General features: G+C 41.2%; 1 protein-coding gene across 4 annotated transcripts in view; it reads right to left on the bottom strand.

Moving 5' to 3' along the window:
- dennd4b (DENN/MADD domain containing 4B) overlaps positions 1-14891 on the bottom strand; it is a 48976-nt gene that overhangs the window by 13137 nt on the left and 20948 nt on the right. For all 4 annotated transcript variants that reach the window (XM_084053321.1, XM_084053320.1, XM_084053318.1 and 1 more), the window contains exons 3-18: positions 12573-12828; positions 11533-11602; positions 11051-11220; positions 10605-10846; positions 10169-10235; positions 8201-8259; positions 7230-7374; positions 6727-6902; positions 5660-5760; positions 4936-5151; positions 4136-4281; positions 3664-3797; positions 3317-3431; positions 1351-1554; positions 952-1080; positions 152-296 (exon numbers count right to left, since the gene is read on the bottom strand). In XM_084053321.1, coding sequence (XP_083909447.1) covers positions 152-296; positions 952-1080; positions 1351-1554; positions 3317-3431; positions 3664-3797; positions 4136-4281; positions 4936-5151; positions 5660-5760; positions 6727-6902; positions 7230-7374; positions 8201-8259; positions 10169-10235; positions 10605-10846; positions 11051-11220; positions 11533-11602; positions 12573-12828 — 2375 coding nt within the window. The remainder of the gene's footprint in view (positions 1-151; positions 297-951; positions 1081-1350; positions 1555-3316; positions 3432-3663; positions 3798-4135; positions 4282-4935; positions 5152-5659; positions 5761-6726; positions 6903-7229; positions 7375-8200; positions 8260-10168; positions 10236-10604; positions 10847-11050; positions 11221-11532; positions 11603-12572; positions 12829-14891) is intronic.

Below are 14891 nucleotides of genomic sequence, written 5' to 3' on the forward strand. Positions count from 1 at the left end.
TGACTCAAGAATACATACTTGTTACAAGAATACTTGAGTCTGCAATTCAAATAAATGATGTCGGAAACGTGGAATATTTTGTTTGGAAATCAATCAATTATGAACTATGACCCCCCCCCCCCCCAATTGATTTTCATAATATGATACTGACCTGTTCGTGAACCCACTGAGCCACTCTTCTGCCGGCGTTTGATTGGTTGTCTGAACTGGGCCACGGCTAACAGGACGTTCCGTAACTTAGCCCAAAGGAGACGACCGCCCTGATTGGTGGAGGGCCATTTACTCTCCAGCACTGCCTGAGGAGACAAATATCTAATTATGTCACAGTATAAATGACCAAAAAATCACTTATGTGGTTTGTATACAGTACTGTTGGCTGCACTGAGATTGTTTGTTCTCCACTTTCTTTCTTACTTATTCTGCACTTTGTAAAAAATGTATAAATGAAAGTGTGCTGCATTAAAAAAATGTAACCTCCCCAAACAGAGCAGGTACTGAACAAAGGAAAAAGGAAACACTCTTTTTGAACCATGCTCTTGATAAATAAGACAATATTTGTGTAGCGTCTCCACAAGAGACCGTAACTCGCTCCACCAAGCGAGCTAGCTCTCTTGAGGCAGTGGGTTGTCTGCCGAGCTGGAGACCAGGCTTCGATTCCAGCTTGGTGTGCGAAACGCTACATTTGGTTTTGTCAGACAATACATAATGTCTCTTTGTTCAGTATTAGCCACTTTCAACTTGGCTTCCCTATTTTAGGCATGTCATTGTAGATTTGCTATTTTCACTATTCGTCATACCACAAAGTATATAAGGCTTAAGTGCTTAATAACCCTGTGACAGAGACAATGTACAAATGGAATGTACAGTATATGCACCAATGTGTTTTCTTTGCTCTTTAGACACATAATACGTAGGATAATAAACACCTAAGAACAAGGTGCACTTTTTCACCTTGTTGTAATAGCCATAAGTGATGGTGTTGGGTGTGATCCCCGCTTTCTTCATCTCCAATAGGACTCTGACGGCAAGGACAGGCTGTCCATACTGACCACACAGCTGCATCAGGATCCGGTAGCACACCTTGACATACAGCAATCGTGGACAGACAGACAGACACACATACAAAAGGTTGAGATTTCACAAACACCTAATGGTACAGACTGCATCTTCACCTATCACAGAAACAGAGCAGGATCTAAAGCTTCAACTCGCAACTTCTTTTCACGGTTGATGATGTTCTGATATTTCAAACATTTATAAAACACAGAATAAGGAGAGCTGGACCTAATTAAATGGGCTTCAAATTCTGCAGAAGTAGACATTTTCATATTTACGACGTGAAGCGCTCACCTCATCAGGCAGCACCACCTTGCGGGTCTCCATGTGTTTAAGCACGTCGTAAGCCGTGTGCAGGGCGCGCACCTTGGCGCTCTCTGCACGCACAAAGGTTGGCAGGTAGATGAACCAAAGTCCATAGCAGTGGCCCAGCAGGCATTTCGACCACATGTCTGTATTCATGTATGTCTGAGCCCGTTTCTGAGCCACTTTAATCTCCTAAACAGGGGGGGGAGATACAGTGACAGAGGTAGAGGTAGAGAGTTGATGAAAAGGTTATATATATTCCCCAAAGAGAAATTTAGGATATGTATACGGCATGTAAAAAGTAATGGTAAAGTGTAGAATTATAATATACAGTATGTATACTGTGTATATATTGTCTGTCTGTCTGTCTATCTATCAATCCATCCATCATCTATAAATTCCAGGAATCTCTGTATTTGTCTGGATGTCTATCTCTCAATCAGCTTCGCTGAACTCTACCAACTTGGTGTGTCATGCATGACTGACGTAATAGAGATGAATGACAGTACTGACATCATAGTACACTTCTCCAAGTACTCTGACGACGGGTACTGACGTCATACAGTAGCACATGCTGTAGTAACCTCTAACAACGGGTACTATGTGCCCATTGTATAGTCCAAAGATGTGTCTATACAGGAGTAGACATATACAGTATAAAAGTTGTACTATGTACCCGTTGTACAGAGATGTCTTTATTTATACTACTGCAGTGTAATAGTATAAACAAAAAAATATTTGGACTATTCACATGTTGCCATATTTAACGGGCAGAGAAAGGTGATCCATTCTTTTTGTTCCATTCCACAAGGTTATACATCCATTTGGGGGAAAATTACATTCATCATTCAATATCTCTTCTTAACACATTGCGTATTATAAGAGTATGTCATTTCACCATTCAGGGATTTAAGTTGCCAACTATGCTTTAAGAAGTAACACAATTGATTGACAATTTAATCTTGGAGCAAAATGATTGAACAAATACAAATGAGGACTACTACAGTCACAGCTTTGGGATGAAAACCATTCAATCAGAAATGCTCAGTGTAAGAAACTGAGAAACCCTCACAATGTTTTCAGAATAGGCCATTAAGAACTGAGGCCGGTTCTACAAATGCCTTCTAAATCACTAGTTCACACACTTTAATTTTTTTTTTGAAAAAAGTTCATAAATAGCAGATGTACAAGCTCACTGTGAGCTTGTATATCTGCTATTTTTGAATAGCCAACGTATAAAATCTAAAATGACACAGATGCTTTCCAGGTTTTAACGGGTTAAAGTGTGGGTTTCCCTCCCTGTCAGAATGATCTGATCAAACTGACGTGTTTGGTGTATGCACCCAAACTCACCCACACTGTGTCTGTGGCTTTTCAATATTGAATGGACATTGAAATATTAATAATCATTCATTTGCAATGGCACCAGTGACAGTAAAGGCAAACCTCGTCCTTTATTCATAAGGGTAAACTGGGTCAGAATTTTCACCCACTGAAACCACAAAGAGAATTAGACCAAAACCTTACCGATTAGCGCCTTGAAAAATAGACTGCTTTTAGATGGCAAAATAATTATGCAATATCACAGGAAAGTGCTGTTGCATATCAGCCCAGCTGTGATTTGGTTGTAGGCACAAAGATAATCTCAGCCGTGGCAGTCATCGTAAGTAACGATTATTGTAACGCCAACATCTGAGTGATAAATACAGTTAAAAGTCCAAGTACTCTCATACTCTATATGAGCACTCTTGGAATGCCTCGTCTAATCAAATTACTTGGTCAGAACTCATTCTTTTATAATGTTTTATATAACAAAAGATTAACCGTGCATATAATATTTGCAGTGATATAATGTGATCATGAGCCATTTTCAACAAGTTCATGGTTAATTGCCAAGACCAATTACACCATTATGAGTGAAGTAACCAGCAGAACTGTCAGAATGGTATTGTACCTGTTTGGTGCGTCGTGGTGCAGGGCTGCTGGGTGCACTGCCTTTGGTGGGGACACGGAGCTGGTCCAAGGGACGGTCAAAGAGATCCACCTTCAAAATGGGGAAGGTCTCATAGCTGGACAGACACAAGGGAAACACTTAGGATGAACTTTGTCTCAATGTAATGTTGGAGCTGGAAAACTTGTCTGTAAACAAATGTTTCCCTTTGAGGCCAAATACGAATTTGAATGGAATTGAATTCTGGTTACAGGACAGTCTCCATGAAGTTTAATTTATACTGTTTTTCAACAGAAAGAACTGTCGATGTGACTAGTGACAGTTGAAATGACGACATTGTTGAGTGTTACCTGTAGTGAGCAGGGCACTCTGATCCATCAGCCTCCTGGGGCTCTTCGGGGGGCATGATGAAGACCGTATGTTCTCCACCGTGGGTCTCATCCAGGTCTATCAGCCTCACTTCCTCTGGCTTCTCCACATCCACCTGCATAGTAACAGACACACACAGACGAAACAAGTCAGATTGGCTTTTAAAGTAATAGTAGTAGACCACAGCTGACCTTTAGCCTTTTATTGTGAGAAATGAAAGACAGTAAATCAAGTAACTTTGTGTTTTTCTCTGATATCTCACGTCACTGCAGTTTTAGCTTTTTAGTATCAGGGAAATTCTCTGACCTTCGCTATTCTTGCCATTTGTGAGCCTTTCTGCACTGTTGAATTCATATGAAAGGATCTTACATGAAGGAAGGAATACTCTTGTATATTCTCATTCATTTTTTTAAGTATGTCAGACTGACTGTGGAGAGTGAGGCTGGTTCTTACCTTTTGGACGCATTCATCAAAGAACTCCAGGCAGGCGTGGCGGTCACTGACGAAGGAGCACTCCTCGATGAACTGAGTGAACATCTGGGTCCGGGTCAGCTGGTTGTAGAACTTCTGGTGTGTCCGCTCCCGAGACTTCAGGAAGCCTGCAGGATGACACGCAGAACCCACGGAAATAATATGAAACTATAATTTGAGAGTTATTAGCTTAGAATTTGATAATACAACACAGGGTACACTATGTGTGATTGGACCCCTTGAGACAAATGTAAATATAAGGGCAAGCACTCATACAAAAATAAATGAATGTGGGCATAAAGTATGTGTGTATGTATTATGTATGGCCGTTAGAGCTCCAGGCCAAGCCAGAGGCACCATGGAGGAATAAAAAGAAAATCACCACTACATGGGGGCTAATCTCTCAAACCGCTGTACCGCTCAGTTTCGCGTGCATGCTGCCAGTAGGTCCAGGAAGGTTTGGTTTTGTTTCCATATAGTGTATATTTTGGGAAATATTTTACTTTAATGTTATAATGGAAGGATGTTTGATCAGCCCCAGACAGACAATTACACTCATAGACAAGACCCATTTCTAGACGGCTTGACTCCTCCAGAGCCACACCGTAAAAATGCCCATGAAAATGTAATCCAAGTGGTTGCCCTTGATGAACATTTTTATTCCTGACAATATGTTTTAGATCTACTAGATTTCCTCAATACAAACATACATCAACAACACACATGTTGCGTTTTGTCATATAACACACACCCCCACACCCATCCAACCCCATTCTACTGACCCTGCAGGTTGAACAGTGAGCTGCAGTCGGTGGTCCTGTCAGAAGGGGCCTGTGTGATGGGCAGCAGGTAGGTGCGGTAGCCCTTCAGCAGGCTGCCCATGAAGCGCAGGAATGCCTCCTGGATCTCCAGCTCAAGCTGCTTCTGGCGGCCATAGATCTGGTCGTAGTCGGTCAGCAGGAACTCCAGGGTGGCCTCCTCCTGACCGGGAGTACAGACTTGGAGGACAGGGGGACAGGAGGACAGGGGTCAGAGGACAGAGACAGTAAGGCAAACAGGGGTGGAAGAGGCCGGGGAGGGGAGGTTGAGAAGATGTGACAAATCTACATCAATTTGCATGTCACTGCTGCGGGGCTGAAATCCAAGATGTCCAAGATCATTACTTTTCAGGAAATGGGAACTTGTGTTCCAATGGATCCAATGTAATTATTTAGTCATGAGGACTTTTCACCGATTCAATATTTACCACTTTCAACATGGCGTCCCTATTTTGGGCATGTCATTATAAGTGAAAACTTAAAAGAATTTCAGAATTTTACAATAATAGTGAACATAGCAGATACTGTAAGCTTTGTGATGAGTTGTGAGCTTGTAGATGGCTATTTTTGCTACTTTAGGGCAGTCATTTATGAAAAAACATAAAAAGAACAAATACTCGGTTTCTGTGCGTGCGTGTGTTTACTATTAGTCTGTTTTTCTGACAGGACAGCAAGAAGTATCACTCACTTTTCTCCAGGGTCTTGTGGAGATTGGTCAGGGAATTGAACAGGATTTTGCCATGCTTCCTGGGTAAAGATCGCCACGACAACGGCTTCTTGTCCTCTAATCTGAGAGATAAAGAATTCATTAGTAAGATTTGTCTGTGACACGTTTGACAATTGTCAATATCAAACGAGTGCTTCTATCAACTGCTGCATGCTCTATTCAGTTAAATTATTGGACCACGGCCAGCATAAAGTCACACACGCACGAACGCACGCGCGTGCAACATGTGACTCGTCCTTTAACGCCAAAAACTGGTAATTTCTGATAAACAAGCGCACTAAAATATCCTTCAAGTATCTGAATGTCCAACTATACATGTCATAGTGTGTCATGATTACACAGTATGACAGTATTGTACAAGTACAATTGGGCCGTTTGAATTATGCAGAAGTAGGAACACACAAGTAGGAACACACATTTTATAAACAATCTGTGGTGGCCTACTTAGTCTCATGGTTAATCTAACAGTGGTTGGCCTTTTCATGTTGTAGTGGCCCATTACTGCATTTAATTATAAATATAAAGGAACCACTAGACCTCCTCTGTTCAGTTAAATACCACCTCAGATGCTTTGAACCGGTTTGAACCTTGAAGCCACTAGTCCTCCTCTGTTGCAGGGTACTCATTGTGGTGCAACAGTTAATCGAACTAATCGATTTAATATATCCCTATTTTGCTCATGTCAACATAGTTGAAATAAAAAGAAGGGGAAAAAAATTGAGGAAACGGCCAAACTACAATCTTACAACATGATGCAGTGAGACGCGTTGTGAGCTTGTATATCTGCTATTTAAACTTTTTGCATGACTTCATTGTGCGACAAAGTATAACACTCATAAAACCCACAGACAGGTGTGTATTTCTTGCTATCGTATAAGATTTGTTGTGAAGTGTACAGAGACCCCTTAGGTGGTGTTGCACTATAAATAAATACAAACTCAACTGATAAAATAACACTTATTAAGTGGTTAATCCGTTTTTGATATAAAAACTCCAACGATAGGTGCAGCCTCAGGCCAGTCACTCACTGAAAGATAGTGTTGGTGTCCAGGTCTACACACACCACATCGGTGGGGGGGTCGTGCATGTCAAAGTAGCTGGAGTGGACGCCTACGATGAAGGGCATGGGGGCAAACAGCACGTCTGCCAGCTGCAGGGGACACAGGGGGATGTAGGGGCAGGGCCAGCGCAGGGGGAAGGTCATCTGCAGGAGGAGGGAGTTATATAATGACAATCAACAACAGCCCATTATAAATAAGATTATTACTGATATTATTGAGCACATGAACCCCAGCATCCATATTCTGGGGTGCACAATAGCCAATCTACAAGCTCACAACGTGTCGCAACATTACACACACACAGAGGATTTTACTGTGTGCGAGTGAGTATCCTTACAATGTCCTGAACCAAAGCAAAGTCCCTAACCAAAAAAAGAATAGGAAAGTCCTTTTGGTTAATTCAATTTCGATTCATTGTATTTTCACTTAGCATAAACAGAAGTAATGTCAGCTTGTGAAAAGAGTCTTACAGAAACAAGTGCCTCGCTGACAGAGGTGAGGACGTCGGGTCTGAGGGAGTGTAGCAGGAGTTTGTATTCAGTGAGCACGGCGAGCAGCAGCGTACAGGCATTCTCTGGACCCAGGTTCTGGAGGAGCTTCAGGAAACTGGCACCGCTGTGAGGAAGGAAACCAAATGTGATGATTCCTCAAACTTCGCACTTTAGAGCTTAACTCTACAATGTATTGTTAGCAAAAGAAAAAACGTCACGTCACGTTTATCTATTAACTGTTCATTTTGCTTGACTGGCAGCATTCTGGACAAAAAACTACAACTTATGTGTATAAATGTACGTGGGACTTTAAATTTCTGTATATTGTATATCCCCCTTTAAACCATGAAAATAACCTACAGTTTATAGGATGATTATGGAAAAAAGTAGTATCATTAGGGATTATTTAATGCGTTAACTTGTCACAGCATGTTGTGACCACAAGAACTGCTTGCGTATGAATGAATGTGTATCTATGCTCTTGTAGGGTTGAATAATGAATGAATTCTATTAGAGCAGTTGTTTACAGAAGAATCTTGCTCGGTACTTATGGAGCTCCCCAACTATGTCAATAATTGATATGCTTACATACTGCACGCTAGAATCTCTCCGAGTCTGATCCCAATCAATTCAGATCCAAAAGCCCCTGCCCTGAATAATCCCTCAGGAGTGATTCTGGAGCCATTTTCCCACCACATACCAAAACTATACCTACAACGTTTCTGTGCCGATTACCAAATCCCTGTACGGTTTAAGTGGTTAAAATGTTGAAATGCTGTCATAAACATGGTCCTTGATTTGCAATTACCAATATACACAAAGAAAGACAGTTATATCAGATTCAGCATATACTTGAACATATGATCACAGGTTGACTATTATAAACCTATGGAGTCAATATTGACACAAGAAGTGATCCCAAATGATCCACATAGACTAGTGTCACTGACCTCAGTGGTAGAGGAGAGGAGACAGGCTGACAGAGAACCAGGTTGTCATATGGGGAGAGCTAGTACAGGAGGAAGAGAAGGAGTCAGTATGAGAAACACACACATTTGTATTACTATACTGAAAATTGAATACATTGAAAATAGACGAAAAATTGCAATCTTAAAGCTCTAGATCTACAAACCCCAACCCCTTAGCCTAACCTCTAAATGCCTAATCCTAACCCCAATCTGAATCTTTTCCTAATTGTAAAACTAACTCTAAAATCATAAAAAAACACCATTTATTTTCTGAGGACAAGGACAATTATTATACTTGTGGGGACATGTGGCCTTCAAAAGTATAGTAATACAAGTACAAACACACACACACACACACACACACACACACACACACACACACACACACACACACACACACACACACACACACACACACACACACACACACACACACACACACACACACACACACACACACACACACACAAATACAATTAAGTACAGGTCAGAAGAAAAAGCAATTCACCCATGCTTTTGATTTCAGTGACTGATTGAAAGCATCTAGTGTAGAATCACAGTAGAAAATCCCCCATTAGAGATGTAACACGCCAATCATTTCTACTTCCTATTGCAAAGATTATGTCCACAATTGTGAAATGACAGTACAGTCCTGTGTTACCCATTTCAGGCTGCAACACCCCATTTATTTCCTGTTGAGGGAGGAAGTGGAGCATTTAAGTGCGTAATACAGTACCACATTATCTTCATTGACTTTTGACTCACTAGACTGTGGTTAACCCATTAACACATTGCATGCCAATCACGTAGATCTACGCGAACCTATTTATAGCCGCCACGTGCCAATCGCGTAGATCTACGTGAACTAAAAAAATAAAAATAAAAAAAAAACAAAGACCAAGGAGATATGATTTATCGAAGATATAGACTCCTATCCACTTCCTTGTTAACTTAAAACTTAAAAATGATTTATCTCGGCTCCTGAGTACTTTTTTTTTTCAATGAAAAATCTCTGGCACTGGCTAGAAATATTCAGAAATACCTCAGGCAGTTAATGGGTTAAGACCGGGGAAAGCATCTGTATAATTTTTTGATTTCTTTGGCTATTCAAAAAATAGCAGATATACAAGCTCATAGCATGGCACCGAGTGCTGCGCTATGAGCGTGTAGATCTACTATTTTAATGAAAAATCGTGAAAATGTGTACCAATCTTTGAATATATATTTTTATAAGCTAACATTTTTTACTCAAATATTTACGGTACTTCTGGAGGTCCCTGGAACAAAATATTTTAGATGGGGGGGGGGGGGTCCATGGCCAAATACATATCATTTTGGTTGGTCCTTGACATGAAAAGGTTTTGAGCACCACTGATATATAGCAACATAAGTTTTTTTCTTCTTTAGGATTTAGAAGACATTTGTAGAATCCCCAGAAACAAAGATTTGAGTTACAAATGTTCGCTTAAAATATATATATTCAAAGATTTGCAAAACAGATTTGCAAACATTTTCACGATTTCTCCAAAAAATAGATCTTGTACAGTATATCTCTAGCTTGTATATCTGCAATTTTTTGAATAGCCCAAAGAAATCTATAAAATGACACAGATGCTTTCCCCGGTCTTAGTGGGTTAAACTAGTGACAAACTAAATGATGTCATTTGTGCGGCACCATAGCGCGGCACCGAGTGCCGTGCTATGAGCTTGTAGATCTGCTATTTTAGAAAAATCGTACATTTTTTTCAAATCGTTCAATATATATTATTTTAAAGCAAACATTTGTAACTCAAATCTTTGCTTCTGGGCTCCCTGGAACACCATATTTTTATATATTTTTTATATTTTTGCCAAAAAACGGATTTAGAAATCATTTTTAGAATTGGCCTCAGGTCTTAACTCTTAATGGGTTAAATTGGACAAGTGGGAGGTCAGTGCTGTGGTCAGTACCTGCACTAGGATGCGAGGCCGCTGCGGGGAGGGGAACGGGACATTGTGCATGAAGCTGGAGATGTGTCTGGACAGACAAGAGAGATTTGGGATGAAAAAAACATGTCACTCATTATGTTTAATCCAAATGGCAAGAACATATTTGTCAGGGCCTGGATAATTCATGACTTCTTCTGTTACGCTTTAGCTAAATTAATTTGAGGTTTGTTACATAAACTGTATATACTAATTTATGTATGTATGTTGTATACAGGGCCACTTACATGACATGACGTATACAAAATATCCCTTCTTTGATTATTCAACAGGATCCTGATTGTTTCCTGCTCACTGATAGAAATTATTTATTTCAAACTGCTTTTTCATCTCACTAAAGATCAATAATACATTCTTTCCTCTCCATATAACACGTGGCAGCATAGACAGAGCTACTTACTTCTCCAGGGGCAGCACGTGGGGTCCAGAGATGGAGTAGCGGTAGACGAAGGTGAGGAACTTCTGGAAGACGGTGAAGAAGGGCCAGTGAGAGAGGACACAGATGCTCTTCTTGACCTGCAGGGTGCGGTTAGTGATGGGCCGTCGGTCTACCACGCTGAGCAGACCCAGTCGGATGCTCTGCCTTTCAGATAGACCCTCCCTGGGGAAGGCCTCATAGAACTGGATGGCTGCTCCGTACACCTGAGGGAGGAAACCAGTAGGATTTAGGATGGATGCTTAAATTACATATCGATGAATCGAAAAAGTTATAGAATAATCCCTAAGAATCCATACCGGTAATCAATAGTTGCAGCCATAAAAGCCACAGGTTAATGGACTAGAAACAAGCTGGTCATGAGAAAATAAACTCATGACAGGGGGATGGGGTTAACCTGGTGAACCCACCTTTTCACCCGTGGCAGAGGTAAGGACGAAAGTAGAGAAGACAGGCAGCTGGTACTTGGTGTTGAGAGGCCAGCTCTCCACGGTGACACCCATAGGCAGACAGAAGACTGGCACTGACTCTGGCAAGGGAAACGACTCCAAGTCCTCCTCTGGATACCGACTTAATAGATCTAACACACACACACACACACACACACACACACACACACACACACACACACACACACACACACACACACACACACACACACACACACACACACACACACACACACACACACACACACACACACACACACAGCAAAAGGGACAGTCTATTCAAATCTTATAGATAATATGGGAATGATTTTATTTGACCTAAAATCACAGATAGGCACATGTATAGATTGTAAACAAATCCTGAAGACACAATAATATTTTGCATAATGGGAAGATGTACTACAATTGTGAATCTGTATCAGTTGGCATCCATAGTAACTCACCTGCCTTATAGACGAGGGCATTAGCTTTAGCCACAGCTCTCTTATAACACAAGTATAAAGCTGGTCCCCACTGTTAACACAACACAACACAACACAACACAATCAATCATCTGGTCTGTTCTGTTTTCTATTTTTTTTTCACCATTGCTCCTTAACCACTTTCAACTTGTTGTCCATATTTCGATGTCATATCTTTTTTTCAATAGCGACAATAGCAGATCTACAAGCTCACAATGCAACCCGTTGTTTGTTAATGTGGCTAATGTTTCATCACATCAGGGGCAATAGCATCCGTTTACACAATACAGATATTCATCATCATCATCTGAGACCAGGGATCTAAAAGGCCTGAAAATGAAAAATGAAATTGGAGAGGAGACGGCGTAGAAGAGGACGGAGAAGAAAATATGTGCAGATGAGAAATGTGATTGAAAATACACCGAGAATGTTATTATAAAAATGATATGAGGTGAATGTATGAAAGTTATTGAATGGGAGAGGAGGGAAAAATAGATAGAGCACAAGACAGAGAAGGCAAAAGCTCAAATCTTATGTCAGTCTTAAGGCCATTTCAGATGGGGAGCGATTGACACGCCTAGTAATTCCTTTTCAATGAGAGGCGGGCGATTAGTTGGGACGCTCAGAGAATTTGAAGGGTGGAGATGCAGGCGGGCGCACAGGCGCGGTCCCGTGAAATTCTTGCGCTCATTTCATGGACACGCACGCGGGCGACAAGAGCTCAATTGTGATCAGCTTATTTTTCCACGCTACGCGTGTGTTTGTGTCTGCACATGAGGGGCACAGCGCGATCCCGCTGATCCAAGCGAGAACGCCCGCGTCAATCGCTCCCCGTCTGAAACGGCCTTTACTCTCGCTAGCAGGTAACAAGTCATTATGAAAAAACTAATGCCATGAACAACGAACCAAAAAATGCTGTGATGAAAATGAAATGTGATAAACGTTAAAAACATACTGAAATATTGCACCAACAAAAGACTCAAAAACTATGCAAAGAACACGCACAAATTAGAACATCTCACCATGCCCGTGTTGAGGTTCTTGTCCACACGACAGAAGGTGTGTGGGGCCACGTCCCCCTTGCTGGGTAGCAGCAGTGAGATGTCCGTGACCCCCAGTGTGTGTAGTGCCTGGGATTCCGGGGCACGTCGATAGGTCAGGAAGACGCGGTGGGCAGCGGGACCCCCTCCGGTGCTCAGACTGGCTGAGCGGCTGTAGGGCGTGGTCTCAATGACGTACCAGCCCTGCTTCAGTAGCTCCTTACCCTCATACAGCACCCTGGGAGGGAAACGTTGGTTAACATTCTGTAACTTAGCTACATCACCTCTTTTAGCTAATCTGTCAGTGCATACATCTACTGTATGCCAGGCTCAGTCCTCATCTAATCTACCTATCATCTGTAAACATACTCAGTTTTTGCAATACCTGTATTATATGGTATTTCTGTTTAATTAAACCATGTGCAGGGGAAAGGGGCAGAATATGTGCGTGCGCGTGTGTGTGTGTGTGTGTGTGTGTGTGTGTGTGTGTGTGTGTGTGTGTGTGTGTGTGTGTGTGTGTGTGTGTGTGTGTGTGTGTGAGAATGTGTGCGTACATGGGAACAAACATGGATAATATTGAACCCCGCCATGCTGAGTACATGGTGTGCACCTGACTGAGCCTTCTGAGTGACTACAAGACTCCACCTGCCTACTTTATTTAACTGGATTGAGTTACTCACAAAGGGTTTCCAGGGATTCTAGACTATAAATATTTCTTTTGATAATCAAAAAGACATTAACAGTTACAGATAGTCTCTCAGTCAGTAACACTATAAGGAGGATAATAGCACTACATTACTCCTGAAAGCACTTTGTATCGATTTGGGAAGAGACTACGTTATCACATTAAAAAGTGTCAGGTGAGAGGCGGGCCTCCGTAGGGAGGAACATGGCTGTTATAACACTGCCTCATTTCATCAGGTTCTCACATGTTCAGAGATTACTAATAAGATGAGAGAAGTGTTGAAGTGGAATGAGAAGATTCCTAGTCAGTTTGCTCAGCCTATTTATAAGCTTAAGCTACAGGAGTGTATGATGGTTGACGACAGATTCCCATTCTAAGTGAGCATAATGTATAGCTGTTGAATATAACCATGGCAGTCAGAGGCAACATCTGCACTCTTAAGGGAATGATAGCATCCAGCACTTTTCTCTTCCATAGCAGCATTACATAATCCAATATTACGTAAGTTCAAACCTCTATTATGCATTGCATGTACTGAACACACTGGGACTGTTTTGTGAAGAACAAGGAAAATATCATGCAGTATATTGACTGCCTTCTGAGCTGGCAATATTATAAAGAGAAGATTACATTTGCACACATGCAAAGGCATACATGTATGCATGCACATTTAAAACAAACATGGATAATAACATAACATGCATATGCTCTAGTCTACTGTGTAAACTAAAATAAAGGGGAACAGAACTGGATAGTACACAATATATCGGTAAAAGAGGCATACTATTTGTCTGAGATTCTTTTTGCTTCGATTTCTGTAGATAATGCATTGCCACGTAAAAAAGGGCAGAACAGGCCACTAAATCAAACCAGTGATTATAAGTATAAAATGACAATGTTGAACAGTTTTCTACATTCCATTGATCAGCCAAAGATTTAACCATACATGTACAGGGCAGGATGCCAACATTCTGTGCATGACTGACACAATGGGCAGGCTTTGTAACGTGTGTGACAAGCTAGCTACTGTACCAGCAAGCCCAATGTGATGACACAATAACACACAGTCAGAGACAGCCTGGTTCAGAAGCCTCTGCTTCTGCTTATTACTTATATAAATTAACCTTGTTTTAGTTTGAACTAACATTGAAAATGTTTCTTATTTTTTAAGTTATATTTTTGGAATTTAATTCTTTAGAACCCAAGTCAGGGCCTAAAATATTTGTTGTCCCCCTATATGCTTCACATAGGGGGGATTTATACACTGGGGGGGCGGGGGGAGATACAACTTGTGAGCTTAATTAAAGGTCTTACGTTGTCTTATTCTTACCTCAGACTGCATTTTGTCCCTCTGTTCCAACTTAAGGGATTCTAACTATGCTGTTGTCCGCCTCTTTCTCCTTCTACTCTGTCTTTCGTGGCTCCCTCTTGTCTCCACGCTCTATTCTTGTACTCTGTCTCCTCTGCTTCATGTCTTTCCAATTAACAACTTTGTTAAAACAAAAATCATAATAGAGTCAGCACACTGGATAATGCTCCCATCAACATTAATTCAAGAAAATAATTATCCTACTATAAATGCACAAAATCTCTATCCGGCCATGTTTCCGTCTGTC

This window comes from Gymnoscopelus microlampas, assembly GCF_963454915.1.
Source record: "Gymnoscopelus microlampas genome assembly, chromosome: 3".
Taxonomy (NCBI): Eukaryota; Metazoa; Chordata; class Actinopteri; order Myctophiformes; family Myctophidae; genus Gymnoscopelus; species Gymnoscopelus microlampas.